The sequence below is a fragment of the Cyrtonyx montezumae genome, unplaced genomic scaffold (assembly GCF_038088225.1).
Source record: "Cyrtonyx montezumae isolate F1298 unplaced genomic scaffold, pur_monq_1.0 scaffold_0, whole genome shotgun sequence".
Lineage (NCBI taxonomy): Eukaryota > Metazoa > Chordata > Aves > Galliformes > Odontophoridae > Cyrtonyx > Cyrtonyx montezumae.
In genome coordinates this window covers 34,418,674-34,443,427 of record NW_027071824.1, presented here as the reverse complement: position 1 = coordinate 34,443,427, position 24,754 = coordinate 34,418,674, and the positions used below count along the sequence as shown (strand labels likewise).

Genomic DNA, 24,754 nt, shown 5'->3' with positions numbered 1-24,754 from the left:
ACCGCACCCGGCGCGCGGCGCGGCGCGGCGACGGGCGGGGCCTGGCGGGCCGCGCGCGCCCTGGCGGAGCTCGGCGGGCGGTGGGCGGGGCCGCGGCTCGCGCGGCGGAGAGAGGCGCGCCCCCTCCCCCAGGTCTGTCCTGGCGCGCGGCGCGGCGCGGCGGGCGGGGAGCGAGTGGGGGAGGGGAAGGGCGGACGGGTGGGGGAGGGGAAGGGCGGGCGGCGCCGAGCGCTCGCCGCTGCCTCAGGCGAGCCGCGACGGGTGGCCGTGTGGAGGCGGGGAGCCGAGCGGCACTGATCGGAGCCACGGGGAGCACGGAGCGCGCCGCGAGTGGGAGGGCGGACGGCCGTGGGGCGAGGGAAGGGCCCCGAGGTTGGCGTACAGCGGGGCAGCGCTTGCCCTTGTCCTTGCCGGCTGTCAGAGCCGCAGCCGGAATGTCGCCGGCCCTTCTCGCCCGCTTCACTTTCGCGTCCGGGTACCGCGGCAGCTAAAGCCGAGCGGCGGGGCGAGGGGCCCCTCCGCCGCGGGGCGGCGCCTGGGCCGCGTAATGCTGGACGGGAGGGGGCGACACCGCCGCCTCTTTCTTCCTCCGCATGCGGAACACCGCCTCTCCCCATTGGCTGTTTGGCGGCCATCCTCATTGGCTGTTTGGCGGCCAGCTTCCCGCCCGCCCCGGCGCGCAGCCAATGGGAGGTGCGCAGCCCTTCCCCCGCGCGCATGCGGTGTTCCCCGGGGAGCGGGGGAGGGGTGGTGGCGGAGGCGGTCTCCCTCTGTGGGCCGCGGGTTGTGCGCGGCCTGCGCGGCGCCCGCTTCTTAGCGCTGGATGAAGCTTGGAATGGAAATTATACTCTTATTCCAATACGTCTGCCGCTTGCAGGCTGGAATAACGTTACAAGTGGAAAGCATGTGCAGCTGTACCCGACGCGAGGAGCTTATTCTGTCGCAGCCTACATTTGTTCTGTGCCTGTTTGCAGAACTACGCGCAGCTCCCATCGGTATCAGTGTAGCTCTACTCCATTGAGTTACATCAGAGTGAGCCCCTCTGCACAGTGTTGGGCTTCAACCTGAAAATGGTGATCTCGGGTGCTGCATGACATGCATGGCTGATGATGAAGATCCCTTATGTGTCTTTTGAAAAACAGACCTGCCCTGGCTTTTCTTCAAACTATACAATTCACTGACTTCTCTTTTAGTTTATAAGTTACTGAACATCAATTCTGTATCACTGGGGAAGTGTTCCTGGTTAATGACAGCACACAGGGGCAGGGACTTGGCACTGCAGTAAGTGCAGCACACCCACTGAGGTACTAAGCCTGCTTTCTGATTTGATTACCACGTATGGTGAAGCACAAATATATCCAGGAACCTGCTTTTGTTCCACACTATTGGAATAATAGTGTACATTCCTGTCAGCACAGGTAGACCTGCCAGCAGGCTTTGCAGTCCATACTGCACCATTACCTAACTGTAGGGTCAGCACCACAACCTGTTTTATTTGGCTTTCCCTTCGTTCATGACAGCTAAGCAGAGCTGAATCTGCTCTTGGCTGTTAGCCATGCAGCACCTTCAGCTGATGTCAGTCATTATGGGTGTTTTGTAGGTGGTATTTCAGTACAGCACGCAGTAATCCGGTGGTTGCTTCTGTACTGTGTGAGAAACTAACACAACAGTTAAAACCCTCCTTAAGGTGAGTGCTTGCTCATGAGTATTTATGTCACTGGGGTTACAGAGTGCACTGACTGCTGTGCAGAGTGAGCAGCAAATGGAAAAGACACCTGCTTACCTCTTGATACAGCAGATTGTTCTGCTTCTCCCACCATGTATTGCAAGCACACAGTTCAATAATGTGCTTTGATCCTTATCCACCATAGCATTGGGAAAAAGCTGTTCAGGCCCATCACTATGTGTTTGGGAGTACTAACACATGCAAAATAAGTTAAAAAGGTGATCCATATTCTAAGGGAAAAGTACTGTTTCTTTTCAAAGGGTTGATAGAGAGGATTTTATTTGTTTGTTTTAAATACAGTTCAGAGGGCAGCAATGAGATTGAAACTCCTGCACCTTCGGACTACATCTCTCCACTCCTTAACTACAATACGCCAATGCCAAAGACTTAATAAAACTGGACATAGTCTTCTAAAGCTGGATAATGATGTTGACAGAACGGCTCACAGAACAGCTAAGAAGATTGGGAACTTGTATGCTTCAAAAACTGCTTCCCCTTGTTTGACAAGTCCCTGCGTGCAAGTCAAGAATTGGCAGTTGATCCAAGGAAATGTATCGGCTTTGGGAAGAAGTGTTTATTATCAGGGCGGAGAGATGTTTTTCCCACCCTGGAAACGTTTTGATTTGGCAGCAGTGGAAAACTACAACCTCAATGTGGAGTATATTAAAAAGCTTGGGAACATATCATCAAGATTTTACTCCATTGTATCAACTAGTAAAATTATTCCCAAACCAAGTATCCCGCCAGTTAAGAGGCCACCAAAGGCACCAAGGACCAAGCAGCCCTCCAGAGCTAACCAGCCGCTGCTGTCTGACATGGAGGTAAGCAGAATTTGCTTTCTGTATAATACTAAGGAAACTTTATCCATTTAATTTAGATTTAGATTAAAATTTTAATGAAATTAACATAGTTATTTGATGAAGAGGATTTTATTACTTACCTGACTGTGACCTCAGAGGGTTTGGAACTGTGCAGAGGCAAACTTGATAGAAATGTGTGTCTGGTAGTTTGGAGATGAAGATTTACCAGCAATGTGTAACAAAAGGGAGGGAAGAGAATTGGTTTCTTAAACCAGAAAGCCATGAAATCCTTTAAAAATTATTCAAGGCGATGTTCTCAAATTGAGGAGCACGATCTATCTTTCAGAAACTAACTTTCCATGGCTATCCTTGCTTGTCTGATTCTATCCAGTTTGCAATCAAGATGAGAATAAATAGTACTGAATTTACAAATATTTGAATTAGGTTTCAGAAACTTTCAGTATAGACTGTGTTCTCAAGTATAACTGTGTTTTTCTATTTTTTATAACATTTCAAACCGTAGTGAAATAGCTTTAACACTACAGCAAGTCTGTTCTTAGTGATAAAATATATTTTTGTAGCAGTATGTGGATGAGAATTACTGTTGTTTACATCTGAAGCCTCACAGTATTTCAGAAAAATAGAAAGTTATTTCTGTTCAATCAGTGGAAGAAGTGAGCTGCAGATGTAGACTGTGTAACTTGAGCAAGGTTGTTCCATGTGTAGAAATAGCACCTGGATCACCAGACTCCTGGGTCTACAGATTAACTGCCACAACAAACTCTTCTGGGTAAAATCAGGTATACAGGATGAGTAACTGGAGCAGTGCATTGTAACTGTTAACTCCCTGAGATAGGTCATTGCAAACCCCACTAATTCTAGCCAAAGAGACTGTAGGCGTACTTGAATATAAGATCTCCAAGGAAAAGCATTGGATCAGAAATGTTAATTGTTCTCCTCAAGCTACAACAACAACTGAATTCCAGAGTATTGTTAACAAATTAGTACTATAGATGAGGCTGAGACAAATATTGTGCTTCCAAAAATAGCTTGCACATTGCAAAATTTGCCTATTACATGGTCTGCTGAATGTGAGCACAGAAAGTGAGGTCTTAATGATTGCCTTCCAGACATATATGCTCCTGTTTAATATCTTGTATGACTAAGAGGAGTATGAGATAATGTACTGTCAAGGCTCCATTGTAGAAAATTCATTTCCCACTTGAATTTTCCTGTTGCTTTGAAAAAAGAAAATCCAGAATTTTATCCTAACGTACCATGTACTGTTCCAAGCTTTCTGCTCATACCGTGACGTATTCAGAGGTTGTTGTTGGGTGGATTTAAGTGACTTTTTTTAGATTCCTGAAGGTTTTGAATGGCAGTATGAAATGCTAACGTTTTCTTTGTTTTGTATTTTCCATGTATGTGCTTGCAAGTAATATGCACTATTTTTACTTCCTTCCATTTTGAAGAAATTGAAACAATTCTGCCTGATAGACTGAAATAGTATAATTTCTGGCAAAGATCCCACACTGCAAAATGGTGTGCCAGAAATGGTGTAAACTAGGGCCTAACAAACCATTTTCAGTTTTTAAGTAAACACCGTGTGGTTTTGTCAAACATACAGCTCCATCTACAGGGGTCCTACCAGGCTGTCACGCTGACCATGTGCAAGCTGACAGTATTTTGGAATAAGCTGCTTTTTGTTTTTGTTTTTTTAACCTGTTAGTATACTCCCTTGCAGATATGTAATATAAAGAGCTCACTGAAAGATGAGACTGTTTTCTGTAAGATGACTGATAGAAGTACAGCAAATGGAGAATTCTTGATTTTATTTTATTTTTTTCACCACACTGTCATTTTTCTCTAAATCCTGATGACATTTCCAAAAAAGCTGATCTTGTCTGTTTTGAAGTAACCAAGAACCCTGCAGTAGACCCACTCCTTAGGTTTTCAGTTAGATGAACCCAAATGTCTGATGTTTTCTGTTTGTTGGGTTCACTAACAACTTCCTTTCGCAGAATGCTCCAGAGATAAGCTCCTACTCAGCACTCATGTTCAGGTGCCGTCTGCAGATAGAATGCTGAGCACCAGCAGTGATAAATGATCATTTCACCTGTTTTTCAGGATAGATAGAGGGGTTACTCTAATGTGATAACTGGTTTGCTTTGTCATTCGGTGCATACTGTCACTACTGCTCAGATTAGTTACTCATCTCACAAGGTTTCACAAGACACGAGGAGCCTTTAAGCTGATCTTTAATGCTGTTGGCAGACAAAGCTTGAAAATCAACTGAGGTTGGAGTAGCAGGTATCCTCGAGATAAAGATGGATGCCTGCAGTGATGTGAAGTTTATGTTCATTTTACAGATTTTCTTACTTAAAAATGCTTGTCTTCTCAAAGTGCTAGGGATGCGCTAATCAGAATTATAGTTCCTGTGCAGTTGCTGCGGGGATGATGATACAGAAAATGAGTATGTAGAATGGCTGATCTGATGGTTGCTTAGGAGCTCTGAATTGAATCTTAATGAACACTGGTGCAGCCAGAAAGGAGAGGTGGCAAGTGGCTGGAGTTGCTGTCAGCAGTAGAGCTGCTTTTGTTTTAGGCAAGTTTGCAGGTGAAGGTGACATAACAGCGTGGGATGAAGGTTTACCAGCCAGTTAACACAGGTATCTTATTATGAGCTGACTGGGTACTTCTGTGTTACATCTGCATCAACTACCATGAGAGCCTGGCCATCTAGAATGCCTGTGGACACTTAAATTATAGGTGTCTTAAACTCTACACCCATGCTAAATGTCTCTGACTGAACAGTATTTTAGTAAAGGTGAAACCGTGCATTGTTTAAAAAAAAAGAAAAAAGAACCTGCTACTTATCCACACTGCTATTTCAGGTGCATATTCTTGGCAGCCAGCTACCGGTGCTAATTAAAGTCCTCGTGTGGAAACTAAAATCACAGTCTGTCCTGTAATGCATCTACCTTGAAGTGAACAATAACAATTTTAACTACGGGAAGTATAGAGCGGGGGAAGGATTTTCAGGTGATATACTAGCTAGAAGATAACAGTATGCTCCCTGAAGGATTTCATGGCAGCGTGTCTGTGCTTCTATTAGCCAGAGTTTTCCAGAATAATCTAATATGTATAATTTATATTGTCAGTTTAGATGCTGGGAATGGATCTGTATAGATGATACTGTAATATGCAACTTTTAAAGGTACTGCAGCAAGGGATCTAAAAATACGGTTCAGTTCCGCTGTTACCAGCACTTAACTGTGTTAACAGCACCAGCATGGGAATATGTCTGCAAAATTGCTCTCTGAATATTGTAATTGCTCTCTGTTAGTAGTCACTGAAGTAAGAGGATGTAAACAAAACTTTGGGAATGACAACAGAGTGTTAGGAAAAGAGAACCAAGTTTAAATGTGGGCCTTGACCCTGCTTACTGGTTCTGGGGCTCTTTAAGGAGCAGAACACCCTTTTAGGTATTGCATTTTGACAGCGTATGAGTGCCGTGACAATATCATCTGGATTTCAAGTTGAAGCATGTTGTGTGTTTAAGCACTTGCAGGTGACTACAGCTTTCTTGTACATTCGTTGTTAGTCGTATCCCCCCTTGTATTAGTTACAAAAAGCTGGAAAGCGACTGATCTGCAATAAGAAGCGTTGCTTTCTGCATATCTGCTTTACACTGTGCTGAAAAATGTTATCATGGGAGACACAAGGTAGCAGAACAAAGAAATGCACTTAAAATGGGGAGTCGATTTTGTAGAGCATTTTATTATGCCTAGTTGAATTCATTAAGAAAGCTTTTACACAGATGTCTGATTTTTCTGTCATGCATGGGTCGATCTTATTGCAAGTCAGTATCACTTTTCCTCATCTTCTTGTACTGTGGCTGTTATTTGTAGCATTTTATTTATATACGATTGTGGAACGTAGAGACAAACTCTGGCTGTTATGTGCTGTTCAACTGTGGTTTCAGTTGGGACTGCATTGTTAGTGCAAGATTTCACTCACAGGGGGACACTGGTGATGTGCAGCACGTGGGCTGGCCCTGAAGGTCTGTGACTCACTGTGCTGCAGTGCTTCATGTTCCAGGAGTTAACCTGGGCAGCAAATGCTCAGTCAGCGCTCAGAACACAGTATTTGCAGCTGTAGCTTATGCTTGCTAAGCAGGCTGGGATAGATTAACTCCATGCACCTTCAGAGACCTACGGGCTGGTATTTGGGGTGTCTTCCTTTTGATTTTGCTGGCGAGTCAGGTATGTCATAAGCTGTAGGAGGGGTGAGCAAGCATGGGTGCAATGCTAAAGCATTTCACTGCCTTTCGGGGAACAATGACTCCGTTTGTAGCCTTGTCACAAAGTTTGTTGATGCATCTTATTCATGGCGTGTAGTTGGATCTCAGTCTATGAATGTGGGATATGTTTTCTTCCCCACTTAGCAGGGAGTAACTAATCTCATTAGTATTTGCACACCAAGTGGACAGTGTAGCAGGTATAGAGTACAAGAGAGTGAATAAATGAAAAACATCACTCTTGGGATTGCTTTGAGGCAAACATGAGCGTGTCTTACGTACATCGTGCTTCAGCCTTTCCCTAACTCAAGTCTTTATTCCTTTGGCACAGAATCTGATGCAGTGCACAGCCTTTGCAACAGCAGATGAATATCATCTTGGTAATCTGTGTCATGACCTGACCTCCCATGGATATGTTGAAATAACAAGTTTGCCTAGAGGTAGATTTTTAAAACATCTTAAAAGCGGTATTACATCTTGGGAAATGAAATATGGGTGAGATATACAATTTTTATAACATATGTTTTAATTTTGCTAATACCTTGGAATGTATAAATATAGCTCTATTTAACATTTCTGTATTTTTTTTATTCCAATAAAAATAAAATGAACCTTCCCATATAACAAAATAACCACTGTTTGCTGTTACCGTATAATAATTTTCTCCAGAATTATTCCTCTAAAAGAATCAGAAAATCAGATAGTCTTGGGAACACATTCAAGAAAACATAAATGACATTTTCTGAAAGAAAGAAACCCTTCTTTCATAGAAATTCACTAACTGAAAACTTTCTGACAGTGTATTTTAATGTGTCTCAGTAATGTGATACCACCATGGTTCAGCTGTCAACAATTTTGTAATTTGAAGTGTCACACCTTCTTTCCATACCCAACATTTCTATTAATGTAAGTTGCTGAGGATTGGAGGCATGCAAGAGAGAATCTTGCTGACTACATGAAATGTACAAGACACATGTATAAATATTTAGTTCTGGTAAAGAGAATGTAGTTGATACTTTATAGTGGGCCAAATATATCCTGGTAATTGTTGAATGGTTCCTTTCAGCTAGGCTGCAGCCAAATAATTGGTTCTGAATCTATACAAAGCATCTCTGAAGACTTGGGAAGGTATGGCTTGGAAATAGCTGAAGCTCACTGTGAGAGAAAAACAAATGGAGCTTTTTATAGCTTAAAGACCCTCGAGCCCAAGAACAGCTGTGATTTTCATGAGTTGGCAGTAGATTTATTATTTTTGTGAATGAACAGATTTTGTGAAGCAGAAGATATTGTTTATGGACAGTTTATGAGGTTACCAAATGTCCAATTGTGACAATACTCCAGTGGATCTTTATGCAAATTGCTTGAGTAAGGTTCAGCTTTCTCAGAAAGGTGTTGCATAGCATAGACTTCATGTCTCTTTGTATTCCTCTGTATCAAAAGTAACACTGTTTTCTGTGCTTTAGGGTAGAGTTATCCTGAATTGCTGTGATGCCTACGTTACTGTTGCTGGTATTTTACCAGCATGCATTTTGCTGAGCCTTTCTTTTCTTTAGGGTGTTTTTGACTCTTTACAATAGATACACTGTTAGAAGTTTTCTGGTAGTGATGGAAGTTTGATTGTAACAGCAAACTTTGTGCTAGTTGGTACATAGCATAGCAAGGCTAAGTTTACCTAGTCAAAAGTTGTTCTGTATACATTTAAAAAATACTAGACCATAGAAATCTAAATTAGCAATTAGTGTGAATTTGTTGCTTTGCAGCATCCTTTTTTGATTGACCACAAAAATATTTCAGAGCTTGATACTGTAGTACTCCATATAAGGGACCAAATGGACATTTCACAGCATATATTTTATCTGGAGACAATTAAGAAAGATTAACTAAGGGCAATACTTGCAAAGGCAAATGAGAAAGTGCAGACAAACACTTCTCCTGTGGTAAACTCCAGCTTCACACCCAGAAGCTGCTCTAGTGATTCATCAAATCAGTTCTTCCTGAACTGGAATAACAAGTGAAAGAGAAATCTCTAAAGAGTTCATACAGATCACCTGTGTGGTCTCAGTTCATTTATTAGCAAAAGTGCATCACATGCTTTAGTCACCTCTTCCTGTCACCTTAGTCTGCCTGGCCCCAGCACAGCAACACCTGCATTAGCAAAGCAGTACAGCAAAGCAGATACTTAGGGGACATGAGAAAATACTGGTTAGAGAACTCAGGATCCACACTGGAGGTATTCTGCATACACTACTTTGGGTATTCTGTAATGAACCCCCATTAGCGGCTGGAACTCATTTTTTAGTTTAATTTCATGCAAAATAGATAGATTGTGCATTCTGACACTTCTGCAATGCAAATCAAAATTGTGGTAAATGAGAGAGACTAGGAGATTTGTTTCAAAAGCATGCTTTGATCCAAGGAATAAGCACAGATGTAACTTCTGCTGTCTTGGGGGTATGATTTTTCATGTTTCTATCAAAGCACAGTCAGCAAAATTTGAGTGCACATTAGTCCATTGCTACATAGGAAAGAGAAAGATGTTGATAATTACTCTGCAACTGTGTGCCATCATTTCATGCTACACGCCCACTTCTGCCTTCTGTATTCTGCTCCTGGTTACTTACTATATGCCCTGTGTCAGTTTTCCCTTGAGTCTTTTGTCCCTTAAAACAACTGTATTTCATTAACTAAAGCTTCCAGTGAAGTTCAGCATCACAGCTAAATATGTCTCGAATGTGACACTTCAGAGAAACTGTGTAGCTTTACATTGTAGCTTTTTAATCAGAAAAATAAGATACAGGACTGACTTTGAACTGGAATTGTGCTTGTAGCTATTGCATTTAGAAGTTCAAATAATTCTGCATTTGAACCTTCATTTGTTCATTTACTTCAAACTAGATGCTGCTAACGTTTTGGTGATGGGGACTGAGAAATCTGCAAAAGAAGACGATCCTGGCATGATTTTTTTCTTCAGGTAAATTAATTATGCCTGAAATACTATTTTACCAATAGTAGATCTGCAAAATACTGCAGCTTACTAAATCACTGCATCACATCACCTCATGAAGCTCAAGGAATAACTGTCTAATCAGAATGATTCAGAATGAGAAAATCATTAGATTTACACAGGGGAAAGAAATTAATGTTTTATACTAAAGTACAGTTAAAAAAAACCAACTGTTATGTATTCTGTTATGTATTATGTAGTCTGTGTATTAGTGTTAAGAACCCTGATCCACAGTATCAAAAACTGCCACCATACAATTTGAGTATTGCATTAAAGTACATTTAAAATAGTGTAATTACACCTCAGTTTTTCCTTGAATTCACAGGGAAGGGGCTGTTGTGTTTTGGAATGTGGATGAGAAAAGTGTAAGTAAATTAAAACAGTTTGTTAAAGCTTGATCAGTAGATGTCTTGTTAGTCCCACAAAGCCCATCACGTTTTGTTTTTTTTCCTGAGAACTTGGATCTCTCCAGGAAGGAGAAGGACTGATTCTTCTCTAAGGACCATGGCTACTGTCCTACTGCTGCCCTCAAGTGTGTGGGTTGCTGACACATCACCTATACATGACCTTTTAAGCCTGTCTTTCTTCACAAAATAAGCAAATAGATGTGTAACATACAAAGGAGGTGAGATGTCTCCAAGAATCTGAAACCTTAATCTCATGAGAATGAGGGAAATAAGTTATTCCGTACATGTTGCTCTAAAAAAAAAAAAAAAAAAAAGAATGATAGAAATCAATACATGGATGATTGGTTAAAAGGAATGAATGCAACGGAAAAAAAATGAGCAATAAAAGATCATTCTAGAGCCATTTAAGTCAAAACTCACATTTGAATGACATGCAAGGGGAAAAATTGGAAACAGTTGGGTTTTTTTTTTTTACATTGTGTTATGTTTTCACCAGTGAGCAGTTTTCCCTAAAGGAAAGTTTTTATTGGTTGGTATAATTGTTAAAAAAATAGCAACACTGAAATAATGTATGCCTTATGATAATTTCATATTACTTGCTCACCAAGAGGGGTATGCTACAGGCATAGTTATTTTTATGAATAGAACTGTAGTTAATTTTTTTTTTTTTTACTGTGGTTAAATAAAAGTGAGCTCTAGATAGATAAAGTCATCGATCTTCTCTGTAGGTAGATTACACAAAACTAATTGGTGAGTTAAGCAGATGATACTGAGACCGGCAGTTCGTAGACAGATTTTCACTAATGTGAATGAAAACAGAGCAGTTGCTTCCAGCTGTGGACTGCTCCTGCATTCAAGCTTCCTTTTCTGTTTTAGACCTGAAACGCTCCTGACTTTTTGTCTGTTTTGGAGGGTTTCCTCAGCCAGCCTACAAAAACAGTAGCTCTGTCTTCAAACCTTGCAGGGTGCTATGGCTTTAACTGTGCTTCTGATTCACAGGTGTTGCTGAAGACTGGACAACTAACCCTTGTTGATTTTTATGAATTGGGCACCTCTGCCCTCTGAAAAAAAAATCATGTTTTTACATGCTTAAGTACCACTGAAAACTTGATAAATTCCATCAGAAGTTACTGTAGTTGGTGTTTTTGTTAGTTTTACTTACAATAGAGGAAAACTGGCTTTTTCTGTTTCATGAAATTATAGTCAAAGTTTTAGTCTTCAAAAAACCTGCTCATGAGTTTTTATGCCTAAATTTTAATGAACTGAAACAAGGGGGAGAAGGGCCCACTGAACAGAAACTGAGAGTGAGTAAAACAGTACCTTGGGACTCACTCTGAATGGACAAAACTGCTTTTAAAACGTACCCCAGGATGAATACTAGAGGAGGAGAAACTATTCTAAACTAACTGACACTTAACAGAAGTAGTAATAACTACAGGCTGATCGTAAGTGGAACTTGAAATTGTAAAAATACTCTTTCCAAATATCTCAGCAGCAAGGTTGTGTGATATCTTACCCAGTATAGGGAAAGGCAATAGCAGGTAACCAGTTCTAAATAACCCCAAAAAAGGAGGAATGGTCACAGTCCAGAAAGAAAGATTTGCTTACCTGTGCCAAGCATCAGAGCTCACCAAGTACTCCAAAAATGAGGAAGCTCCAGGTAGAAATCCTTCTCTTGTAGCAGCTAGTCCTTAAATGAGGCTTAGGAAAGGGTGGACCCTGCTTCCACCTAGGTTCACCTGTGCTCCCAGGGCTGGCAGTATCCCTTCACCAGGTGCTTTGTCATTGGTTCAGGCCACAACTTAGCAATTCCCATACACCCACCAGAAACAGCAAGGGCAAAAAAAAAAAAAAAAGCTAACTTTGAGGTGAAGCACAGCACTTCTGTTAGAAGGAGATTCTGTGATGCAATTGCCTCTGAAAGCGAGAGTCTGCATTTAATGAAACCAAGCAATCTCTTCTTGTTAAGTGTACTGTCTGACAGGTGTTTCCTTCCATAAAATTAGGCTGGGGCAGGAATAAACTATTGATTAATGGAAGCTTTTGTATCACTTCAAAAGGAAGTTTCCACTGAAGCATCATTTCCTGTTACCCAGATGAATGGCAGAACGTCAGAAGTATGCTGTAAAGGCAAAGGGACCAGTGCAAACAAGCAGATGTTACAAAAGGAAGGAAAAATAAACGCTCACTCATCTCCAAGGATCTAGGCTCACATGGAAAGAACTCCAAAGGAGAGATCTCCAACAAGAGATCCTTCCTTAGTGGCAGTCAGCCCTTAAATGAGGTCTGAGAGGGGTTGAGCCTGGCTCCACCCCTTCTGATCACACAGGTGAATTGCCTTCACCTGTGCTCCCAAGGCTGACCCGCTCTTTCCTTCACGTGCTCAATCAGTGGTTCAGGCCTTGACTCAGCAGTCTCCATACATACCTATATTACAAGACGTGAATTTCACAGAGTTGGTTATGGTCTGTAAACTTTTGTTACATCATACTCTGAGCTGGAAGTAGTTTTGGAATAGACTAATAGTGTAACTATTACTATGTGGATCATGACTCCACAATGCTAGCAAGGCTACCTGGATCTAAGTAAACATACCCTTGAAATCTGGCATGCTGCGTTATGGATCAGCAGTTAATTCTGGCATTGTTTTAGCAGAACTTGCATTGCTCATCTGTCCCTGGAAGCAGCATGACTAACTGGTTGGCCTAAACAACATGCACTTCCTTACTAAAAAAAATTAAAATATTTTTTTGTACTCCTTTTTTTATGTACAATAATTGGAATGTATAATAGGTCACTGAAACATAACTGTTGATTTAGCAAACTAGTAATTTTGGAAGAAATGGCCACCTGATGTGTTTCTCCTGAAAATTCATTCCCACACTCAAACATCTGCCGAAGTCGTGTGCAGCTCGTTGTTATACTACTTCTCAATTGAAGTCTATACTGCTGCTGTGGTTAATCCTTACCTTGTTTTATAAACACAGGCATTGAATGATATTTTCACAGATACTTTGCAGTTGTTCACAGACACTAAATTCTTCCGCTTAGCTTCCTAAATAAACTGTGGTAATAACTGCTTCCTTTGAATACAAAACAATTACTAGCACACTTACTTCTTTTTATTTGAATGACATTAATAAGCAGAAAAGTTGCCTTCATCAACATATTACGTGCTAGCTTTTCATAGAGTGATGATATATCACAGTAGTAACTGCTGCTATGTGCATTGTCTTTTTCTTAGATGAAGACTATAATGCAAGTGCTGGAACAGCATGAAATTCAGCCATATGAAGTTGCACTAGTCCACTGGGAAAATGAAGAGATAAACTATAGAATAGGGGAGTAAGTATTTTCAAGCACTTGTGTTTATTTAATAACTTACAGATTTCTAAAACAAATTCAGGTGAAAGCAGCTAGTAAAAATATACTTTTTTTTTTTCAAATGAGTAAAATCAGGAGAGAGAACAGTAAACCTAAATCCTCAAATTTTGCTGAAGTGCTAACCTTTCATGTAACATCTTTGTGACTTTAACATTTGTTTTTATAAATTATCAAGCTCCGTGTCCACGCAACCAAACACGTTCTTCAAGTGTCCCAAAGAGAACATACATATCTCACAGGGAAAATAAATATCCATTACTGAGACAACTTGGATTTTAAAGGAGGTACAGAATTTCTCTGGATAAACTCTAGGTTCATACACAAAGTTATGTTCTGCATGTACTTCACTTCCTAGGAAAGATAAAGCTTGAGAGATACGGACAGAAATCTGGCATCCATCTTGTCTTTTTAACTACTTTTTTCATCATGGGGAGCAAATGATCTCTGCGGAGATATTTATCAATGCCACTGGTGATGTCATTTGTCTGTAATTTCCCAACAGCACCAAAAAACTGTACTCAGGAGACAGTAACACCATAAGCTGAGATAATGAGTTTATTTAAGGTAACTTGTTAAGAGGACAACTGTGGGGTTTTTTGTTTGGTGGTTTGGTTGTGTTCTAGCTATTTGAAAACTCTGTGGACCATCCAGTTGTGGCATTTGTGGTTCTTGATGTAGTCTTAGACTAAGGAACTTATTTTCAGGAATCTGTTTTGGTTATTTTTATCCTGAACATGAGTAAAATGCAAGGATGAGGGTGACAGCCATACAGATGGATCATGCTTTATATAAAGCAACCAATCTTTCTTGTATTGATTGTTCTTCAAATGTTCCTTTGCTGTTGGCTTAGTCAATGAAGATGCCTCAATCCTGTTCTTACAGAGGGCAATCAAAGCTTCATAAGGGAGAAATCTTGTTAAATTCTGAGCTGGATAGCGATGAAGTTGTTTTGCAGAAGTTTGCCTTCTCAAATGCCCTTTGTCTTTCTGGTAAGTTAATACTGTTGTGTACTATCAGCCCATTCTACAGACTGAGGGAAGTATCATTGTGAGTGGGACTCATATACTGAAAGGCTGGAGAAGACTTAAGTGTCTGGTTTTGGTAAACTGTATAAAGATTGATCGTGCATCAGTGGGAGCATTCATTTTTACTTTGTATTCCTTAAATTGGAATTACTCTTTTCAATGTAAATCTTAGAACAAAACTCACTAGGAGAACCCTTTGCTAAAGACAGACATCGTACCAAGCATCCCATTGCCCACATTTGAGATTAATCTAGGATAGTACAGAATGTAGTCCAGTATTGAAAAGCTGTCAGTAATCTTAGATAATTGATCATGATTTCATTTACAGAAAAAGAACAAAACAAAAACAAAACAAAAAAAAAACTTGAAACCAGCTAATCCAGATAGAGCTGTAAAACAGATATTTCCAGCTTGGGAAGTCTAGCAGCATCAAGTGTGTGGACTGGAGTCTCAGACCATGTTTTCCAGGCTTGTTAACAATGGCTGTGTTTCATGGTGGTACTTATGTCAGGAGGCATAAGTCAGGCTCAGCAGTGATGCTGCTGCCCAAGGTAACATTGTCTGCTTCTTCAGACCTAGAATGAGTTAGTAAGAGGGAATAGAAAGAAGCAGTAATAAGGCTGTCCTCAAGACTTTAAAGGAAAACCTCTACTGCTTTTAGAGTAACTTACAAGATTCATATACTGTGTGAGGGAACATAACTTTAAACAGAAGATATCAGGAAACCGAGTGCATGTTTTGGAAGTGATCTTGACATACAGCAGAATAACTAAATGGTTCTCGACCACTGAAGAAAAGAGCTGTTGAGGAAAAAAGCCTTTAGCTTTGCTGTTTTTAAGCTACAACATGAAAGACTGCTGCCACATATAACAGCAAGGGATTTATTCCCAGATGATGATTGGTGCCAAGTTACGCTACTATGAAACATGTACAACATTAAGGAGGACAGTGCAATGTTCAATGTTATTAAGGGATCCATGTATAGTCAGAGTCAAATTTGTGATACAACAGAAGCCAACCCTCTGTCAAATAATCATTGCTAGCTGAAATGTCTATTTTCAGAGGCTAAATTATATGCTGTTTAAGTCACTGACTTGGATTAGAGCTCTGCACTCATAAGATAAACGTAAAGAATGCTTAGCACTGGGTTTCTTGTGCTTCTTGACAAGTACAATTATGACCACAGAAGAGTTTGAGAATTAAATCTTTTCCATTTAATTTCTCTGAGTCGATGAAGTTCATTTTTGGAAATGGTCTGTTGTTATTATTTCATTCTTGCTTGGGAATCTGAGGATTAAAGAACAGCCTGATTTTAAGACTCAAACTGAGACACAGTAGAACTTGTGTTGATACTACCTGGGATTAACAGCTTCTAAACAAATAGGTGGTGGTGTCCTTATACAAGCTACTTCTCACCAGCTTGAGCACACTTCATCAAATGCTGCACAGATAGAGCCAAGTACACTAGAAATGCAGTGGAAACATGACTGGTACCACATGAAGTCAGCTTGACTCCAGCAAGGCTGTACTTCTAGCTTCTGCAATGCCTCCTTGGAATGGAGCTTGCAAATACTTCGTACGCACAGTATAGTGCTCAAACTCACCTTCCTGAGCTGAAGCAAAGCCTCTCCAGGGTCTGAACCAACCTGCTGGCAATGGGAGCTGAGCTCACGGTGGTTCTGCAGGCAGATGTGTGTCATCACTCAATCCAAATTTGTCTGTAGATGTATGGATACATTGACTGTACAGTGTAATTGGTAACTCACTACAGATACGTTTGCATCAGTGTGTCATGAAACAGCGTGGCATTTTGGCAGATGTAAATGATTACTTGAAAGCACACATACCTGCCTCTCACAGCATTCTGCTTTGTCACCTCTGTGTTGCAGTAAAACTGGCTATTTGGGAATCATTATTGGATAACTTTGTGGAATCTATCCAATCAATTCCTGAGGTGAGATCTTGTTTGTACCTTTCCCCTCATTTTCCCCGTGCTATGTAAAATCTGGATCAGTCTAGATAGGTACAGCTGAAGAGATAGAAAAAAGCAACTGGATATTTAATGCATTTTATTGTAAATCCATCAAGATAAAAAGCAGAATACGTGCAGAGGGCTGGGACCAGAAACCAGGAGTCTGTAAAGGGTTGGGAAACAGTATGGGGAAATCCACATTGGAATAATGTTTCCCATTTTGTGCCAGTGTCACCTGCCACTGATAGATGTTGACAAGCAGCATTTGAAAGCCTGACCAAACAGCATAGTGTGGCAGCTTGGCCTCAGTGTGCTGTAACCTCAATATAATTTAAGAGTTCATGAGTGTTACTTAAACTACACTTTCTCATGGGGCTTAATTAAAATAGGAAGTCTGTTCATGTCACATCAAAAACAAGATTCATGGGGTTTAAAGGAAATATTTATTTTTCATGAAGTGAATAAATAGTAATACATTTTTGTAAGTAAGGAAGAAATTTGTAGAAAAGCTGAACAGCAGCAAGGTAAAAAGAACATTGCCAGACTGTAAAAATAGCAGAAGTATCGAGAGAGAACAAACGACGCACAGAAGGCATTTCAGAATTCTGACCTGGAAGAGTAGTTGAACAATGATTCTCTTATCAAACTAGATAAGCAAGGCACAATGGAAGCAAAACTTAAGTGTTAATAAGTCTGATAACGTGCTTAGATTTTAACTTGTATATACTTCACATATACTCATGTACAACTTCAGACTACTTAACCACTAGTATATGCTGTTTGAACAGGCAGGTAACTCTTGTTACTTTGCAGATACTAAAATCAAGAAGGAAGGTAAAACTGTCTCATGCAGATGTCATGCAGAAAATCGGAGAACTCTTTGCGTTAAGGTAACATTTCTTGTTACAATAATAGCATACAAAGAAAGCTTTATACCCATACATGGAGGACCTTTCAGTGATCAGCAGTTCAAAGATTTACCTGAGCAGTAGTCTGAGGGACTCCAGCTCCTAGCCATTATAACATTGAGACAGTAGCCTGGTTCTGAGCTGAGCTCCCATCCCCAGCATGCACTGTCAGTTACACTTAAGAGATCTCAAATAGAAACAACCGTTTAAGGACCTCCCCTGTAACTTTAGTTCATATATACTTGATCTGCTTCAGTGAGCTACTAGTATAACAAAGGACTTCTGTACAGATTGGAGAAGTTAAGGAAGGTGACAAGTTAAGGAGGTTACGTTGCCATAAGGCAAAAGCAGTTAAAGCGTAAGGTGTGCATAGTACAGTATTCTTGGAAAAGTTTCAGATGTTACCACTTTATACAGTGACTACATGTGTACTTTTATTATGAATGAGATTCCTCATATTTTTTTCCCAAGTTTCTCTTGTTAATTACCATGTAAATATTTGCTCCAGCGTGCACCAAAAGGAACTGAACTAGTGCAGTAACCATTCTTTTTAGACACCGCATAAATCTGAGTTCAGACCTGCTAATAACACCCGACTTCTACTGGGACAGAGAAAAACTGGAAGAGCTTTATGACAAAACATGCCAGTTCCTCAATATTAATCGCAGAGTTAAGGTAGGTGTCTTACTGCTGTACAGTTTTCCATATTGCAATCAGCTGTCATTGGCTCAGCCAGGCTACAGACTGCTCACAAATGTCTGTTTTTATTTTATAAAAGTCGAATAAAGACCACTTGGGTCCTATACACCATCCCCCTTTCTGTGTTCATAACCCACTCACGTCTTTTACCAGTTTAGGTTAACAAGTCTGCCTCAACCATCTAGACTTAAATGGATTGTGTACTTCCTGAGCCACTAACTTAGGCTTTAAATAGTTGTAAGAAGAGGAGCTTTAACTTTTTCTGAAATGTGTGCAAGAAAACAAGTTTAAAAAAAATGAGATGTGAAGCAGTCTTCTTACTGATGACATGATCATCCAGGTCAGTTCATTGTAGGGCAACTTAATGCTTACTGCTTTATCAGAATAAGCAGCATGAGACATACCTCTTCCAGTGGTACAGCAACCTTACATACTTATTTAGTTTTGAGGCATTCCTTTAAGCTGCATCTTATTTGCTTGCATTGTTTTGCAACTAGCTGTCACCCAGTAGCTATTTAATACCTGGAGATGCATATCTAAATCTTTATCAATTTTTCTGTGACCCTGTTGAAATAAGAGTTAGCTGTATCAGAACTCCCATTGCTCGTGCATGCTACCTTACAGGACCTTTCTACTCTGCACTTACACAGAAATGCTAACAGCTTTCTGCAGTGAGCCCCTTTATGCACTGTGTTTCTTTAGCCATCTCACACAATGTGTAGAATCCAACTTGGCGCTGTGTTTGAAATCTGTTCCAGGTAATGAATGAAAAGCTTCAGCACTGCATGGAGCTGACAGACCTAATGCGAAACCACCTGAATGAAAAGCACACCCTGCGCCTCGAGTGGATGATAGTAATACTCATCACAATAGAGGTTGGTTGTGGTGGGCTTTTCCCCCACTATCACACTGAATAATGTAATAAGTGCAATTTATCAATTGCAATTTTCAATTTATCCTCAATTTGAGAATCAAGATTAGCTTATTCATGTAACATACAAGGGGATTAGTCTTCAGTTCTTTGCAATTAAACTTTGAGTTGCAGATACAGTTATTTTCTGGCTTACAGTCTGTTTTAAAGATTGATATGAATTGCTATTTGATTTAACGATGTGTTTGCTGTTTCACAGGTTATGTTTGAACTTGCAAGGGTAGTGTTCTGACATCAGAATAAACTCTGGAAGAAAAGCTGAGAAACCATAATGACCATACGACCAAGAGAATTCCTGCTTTTTCATGCTTCTGGAAAACAGTGGAATTGTCCCTCTCGATAAATATGTACATATTCTACTTTAAATAAAGTAATTATGAACATTATACCAGCTGCTCTAACAGTCATATTGAAGAAGTCTTAACTATGGATGTGCTAGTATAACACTGAGGAACAAACAGTGTGGTCATATGGGAATTCTACTAGTCATTAGGCTGGATGCAGAGAGCTAACATTTTCCTTCTTACTGAACAGAGACAGAAGGATGGATCCCTTCTGGGCTGACCTCATTAATTTGCTGACAGACTCTTGTGCCTTGTCCCTTGACAGTTAAAAAGATGCTGATTATTTAGCTAATTCTGGTGATTCCCTAGTCTTCCCCAGCTCCTTCTTGGATAGAAGTGATACTGTCCTGAACACGACTAATTTCCAGGAAGTAAGCTTCTTACAACACCACTATTGGTTCTAATGAGAACAGAATTGGGCAGAGCTAGGAAAAACATCTGACTACAAATCTGTCCATTGTAGGAAGCACTAACTCCTCTTTTAACAGTAGGCTTTTCTCCTCAGAGAATCCAAACAGGTAATACCTGGAGATCTTGGTCCTGGAAATAGCTCAACTACCAGTTCTGTGAGCTGCTGGGAAGGCCTGAGCTGTCAGCCCCATTCACAGCAGTGATTCAGCCAGCAGAACAGTTTGGTGACAAGCTTACTATTAACTGCAAAACAGCACTGACTGTGTGTGTTTAGAGAAGTAGTACATTAGATCCATTAAGTAGTGCTCGTTTTTTCCAGCATAACTACTGTAAAAGAATTAAGTTACATTTTAATTGCCATTATTCTAGCAAACATTTTTAACTTTTTATAATACACAAAATAGGCTTTCCCCTCCTCCAAGTGTAACACCTGAGGCACTGTGTTCCCATTCATCTCACACTCTGAATAGTTTTAACTTTAGTTCCCAAAATGTAACTGCAGGCCAAAATGCATCTATCTACAAAAGTGATTTTAAAGTCGTTTGAGGACTCCCAAGATGCTCTTTAATCAAACCCAGATGCTTGATGCATTTATCTCAGGTGTTCTGTCTTAAGATGGCACTTAGGAAGTTGAACACACCGAACAGAAGCATGGTAAGTTTTGCAACTTTTCTGTCTGCACTAATGATGAAAGCTGTGAAATCACACAGTCTTCTCCATAATTCCAACTCGCTTTGCTGAGTTGAGTGACTATTCAGTGTTACTTCTGCAGTTAAGCTGAAACTACATATTAAAATTTGGTATCAGTCTGTTTCAACTGTGTATCCAATGGCAGCTGCATCTCAGTATGCTAAACAAAGAGGCCCCCCAGACCAAGCCAGGAATTCAGGTGCGCCAACTTGAGCCTTTGCAGCAAAATACAGTAGCACAGCAACCCCTGCATGGGCCAGAATCTTCAGTCCTGCTTCAAGGTGGGCAGCTGATAGGGGTCCTGTGCAAGTTTACTGCATGACCTGATTAGAAGAGAGTTCTATGGCAGGGACAAGACTAGAATCCAGATCTAGAAGCAAAAAAAATAAATACATAAAAATAAAAATTGCCTTGACTCTGAAAACATGTCCACCTTATTCGTCTCATCCCCTACACACCTTCATAGTTCAACTGCAGAGAGCCCTCTTCACTACAATTTGCTCAGTTCATTTAAACTCCAAAATGAGTCTGTTCTAATCCACGAGGGTCAACTAAAGGAAGAGTGCAACAGCAGAAATAAGGAATATCTGAGAAAAATAGCAAGTCTAGTATATCTATAACTCTTAGAATTGCATCACTTAATGAAATAAATGTAATTCAAATTATACTGCCCTTTATAGAGAGTGCTGCACCCCCAACGGGGCAGTTCCTGTCACGTGACACGAAGGACAACTTGTGGAAAAGGATCTTTGGTGGATCTACTAGAAAGAGTTGCCAGGTGAGCCACTTCTACAAGAGCATAGAAAGCTAACAGTCAGGACTCCTGACTTCCTGCACAGTTTTTGCAGGGAACCTCTCAACAGGGCCTCAGTCAATTGTTCTGTCAGCTCACTAACTGCATATGACAAAAACTGCCTGCAAACGACACCTCCCTAAGATCCCTGCAAAGATAACTTACAGTTAGTGCAGATGGTGCACAAGAGCTTATAAGGGAAGGATGACATTCTTGCTAGCTTCAAGTATCTTCCTGAAACAAAGACACCAAAACATGCAAAGAAAGATTCTGTCCCTCCTCTCCTCATTCAAACCTATTCTAGGAACAGGACAAAGTTCACAATAGCAGAAAAAGAAGTTGGATACCACCTGTCCACCTAAATGTGTCTTACTCATAGCCAAGTAACGAAGTCTCCTAAAGCACATGATACCAGAGAGCAATGAAAGAGGACGGAGAGATGGAAGAGAAATAACCTTGTGGAAAACCTTCACCAATCCTGGACACTTCAAATGTACATTGATATAGAAATAGCAAAAGCAAGCAGCGTACCTGTTGCTTTAACCAATCACCTTTCCTAGACTCTCCAGGCAGGGAAAGACTGCAGGCTGGAAACTACTGACCTGTGAGCAACTGCCTTTCTTCCCTGGATGGCGTTAAGCATCTGTCTTGTGTCTTGGCATCCTCACCTGCAGGCTGCTTGATGATGGCCTGACAACTACCAAAAAGATGCACAGAACTTGAGGTACTCTGATGCAATAAATGATATGCAGGGTCTTAAAAATCAAAGCTACTGTCCAAAACATGTATCTTAAGGTGGTGGGTGGGGAGAAAGAGAGCTTCATCTTGTCTTAGCTATCTAAGGCGAAAAGAAAGTGTCTTGGGAAGTACATAGCTGAGCTGAGGGAAAAACAAAAAAATTAAGAGATCATAATTCTTTACAGTAAGAAGGAAGGCAAAGATCTTTCTCAGCCTTACAAAGTTACTGTGCTGTAGCTATGCACAACACAAGGTAGCCCATTTCTTCTGATCTGCACAATTTTCTTAACATCGCATGTATTCAGTACTATATCTAAAACCCAGGAGGCTGAATCTCAGGAACTCAGAAAATGATGTGATTCCAAGTTTAGATTCTCTAAAGTGTGTGACAGAGCAATAACTGAATAGACCTCTGCAAGTCTGCTGATGATACAAAGCTGGAAAGAATGGATGACATGTTGGAAGGCTTTGCTGTCACACAGCAAGACCTGGACAGGCTAGCACAACAGAGCAGAAACAACCAGATGAGGTTTAACAAGAGTTAAAATGTAGAGTCTTGCACTTAGGGAAGAAAAACTGCATGCACCAGTACAGGTTGAGGTACGACCTGCTGGGGAGGAGCTCTGTGTATGGGAACTTCTTCCCAGTGCAGTGACAGAGCAGTGGCACAGCTGCACAGAGAGGTGGTGGAGTCTCCTTCTCTGGACACGTTCCAGACCCACCTGGACGCCTACCTGTGCAACCTGGGCTAGGGAGCTGCTTTGGCAGGGGGTTGGACTCCATCATCTCTGGAGGTCCCTTCCAACCCCTACAATTCTGTGACCTAGTCCCACCTGCAAAGCAGACCAATCAGCCCCCTCTCCTCACACACAGCACGGTGACCAACCCATTTCAGATTCTTAAGCAAAAATAAGAAACAGGACACTTTTCCCTTAAGTCTACTTCAAGTTGTTGAAGGCATTATGTTTACAACTAGTATCCTGCAATGCTCCTTATTATTGCTATTTATGTCAAGTCTTCAAGCTCCAGCCACGCAAAAAAAATACATTTTCCAGACTGGTGAAACAGCAATACCAAACTGTGCTGTCATCCTCCAAATACTTTCTGACATCCTCCTAAGCTTGAGTCATGAGGCTGGCCAACACGATTTCTTCAAAACTGTTCAGTTTTAAGTATCTCATGAGCCTTAAGTCACCACTTAGACAGCACTGGACGGTACTACAAATATAGTATCAATGCTATTCACTCAGATGCACCATTTCCTACAGAACACCTCAGCTGTATGCACCTCAAAAATGCACTGTACAGTTGCAGTTTTTATTTTTTTCCCCCTAGGAAAGCAAATATGCAAGTACATCTATGAATGTAACTAGTACCCTGCTCCACTACAAATGTCTCTCCAGCCAAGAACACAGTCACATTTCAGATCTTTCAGCTGAAAACAGGCAGGGTGGCTATACCTGGCTGATCTGGGATGAAGGCAAAGGCAGAACAAAGAGGGGCAACCTGCACTCCAGGAGCTGCATCAGTTAAGTGACACTACACCTGATGGAAATGAGACTCCTAACAAGAACATTTTCCTACATGCAGTTAAACTACTTCCTTCGATGACAGACATTCAACTAGCAAAAGGATTTAGGTTTTTTAGTTCTGTTTTGTTTGGGGGTTTGTTTTGCTGGTGTCAGTTGCAGTTAACCAGATGCTGTTGACAAAGCTTTGTTCACTAGGTGCAAAAACAGAACGCTTCCACATTCTTAACTAATATCACAATACCAGAAGAACCACTACTCTATTCAATTTCTTCCTCCTTTTCATGTATACAGTATACACACACCCTACATACAAAACAGTTTTCCTTTGCCTCTAGAAAACCCACACCTGATCTCAACAAAACATCTTAGGGGTTGACCACTCACCTATCATGAGCACATCCACCAGGAGGTCCCTATGCCAGGGAAGACAAAAAAAGCAGAGCCATTCCTCGCCTGCTGCTGCACCCTTGTGCAAGGGCATCTCCTGGGACCACTTCCTGGTTTGTGTTCCCAACACAGAGATAAACCAGTGAAGTTTGAATGAGGGATTGACATATTCTAGTGAGGAAGACATCCCTGGATGGGAAGACAGGAGACTATCAGAGAAACAATATTTATTAATCAAGCACGAAGTTACTGCTGCTGCTCTTCCCACTGTAACACAACAGAAAGCATAACAAGATGGCAGGACAGCAAGGTCTACATGGCTATAGCAAGTAAGAATCTGGTTACACACAATAGCAATTGGCACAGATATAAGAAACAGCTTACCCTCAGAAGACCTGTAAGGCCCTCAAGTAAGCAGGGGTCTCCAGATGAGACATTCCCTGCCTTCACTGCCAACCCTTAAATGAGGCCTGGATCCTGGCTCCACCCCATCCAGTCGCTCAGGTGCACTGCATGCGCTGAGCTCCCCTGGGTTGGCCCTGCCTTCCCACCAGGTGCTCCATCACTGCTTCAAACTGTGACTTAGCATTTCCACCACACTCACAAACACTTAAAAGAAGATGTTAAAGTGTTTGAAGTAGCAGCTGTACCACTTCAAATGGGTACTGCCAAACGGATTTGCAGTATTGATAATAAACATTAC

At 41.0% G+C, this 24,754-nt stretch overlaps 1 protein-coding gene across 5 annotated transcripts; it reads left to right on the top strand.

Moving 5' to 3' along the window:
* Positions 1-51: 51 nt before the first annotated feature.
* Positions 52-19,432, top strand: RMND1 (required for meiotic nuclear division 1 homolog). Of its 5 annotated transcripts, none has more exons than XR_010621941.1 (12): positions 52-132; positions 2,027-2,547; positions 7,158-7,266; positions 9,722-9,797; positions 10,156-10,195; positions 13,482-13,582; positions 14,504-14,610; positions 16,536-16,600; positions 17,432-17,508; positions 18,081-18,201; positions 18,379-18,565; positions 18,984-19,070. XR_010621941.1 is itself a non-coding variant. In XM_065732199.1 (12 exons), exons 2-12 carry the CDS (start codon positions 2,041-2,043, stop codon positions 19,386-19,388), a joined length of 1,353 nt encoding a protein of 450 aa, XP_065588271.1. In that variant the 5' UTR covers positions 52-132; positions 2,027-2,040; the 3' UTR covers positions 19,389-19,432. The 5 variants fall into 5 exon arrangements, 3 of the variants coding, with proteins under 3 accessions (XP_065588271.1, XP_065588282.1, XP_065588293.1); XM_065732199.1 differs by lacking the exon at positions 18,379-18,565 and adding an exon at positions 19,356-19,432 and having other exon boundaries at positions 18,984-19,100; XR_010621942.1 differs by lacking the exon at positions 16,536-16,600.
* The last annotated feature ends 5,322 nt before the right edge of the window (positions 19,433-24,754 follow it).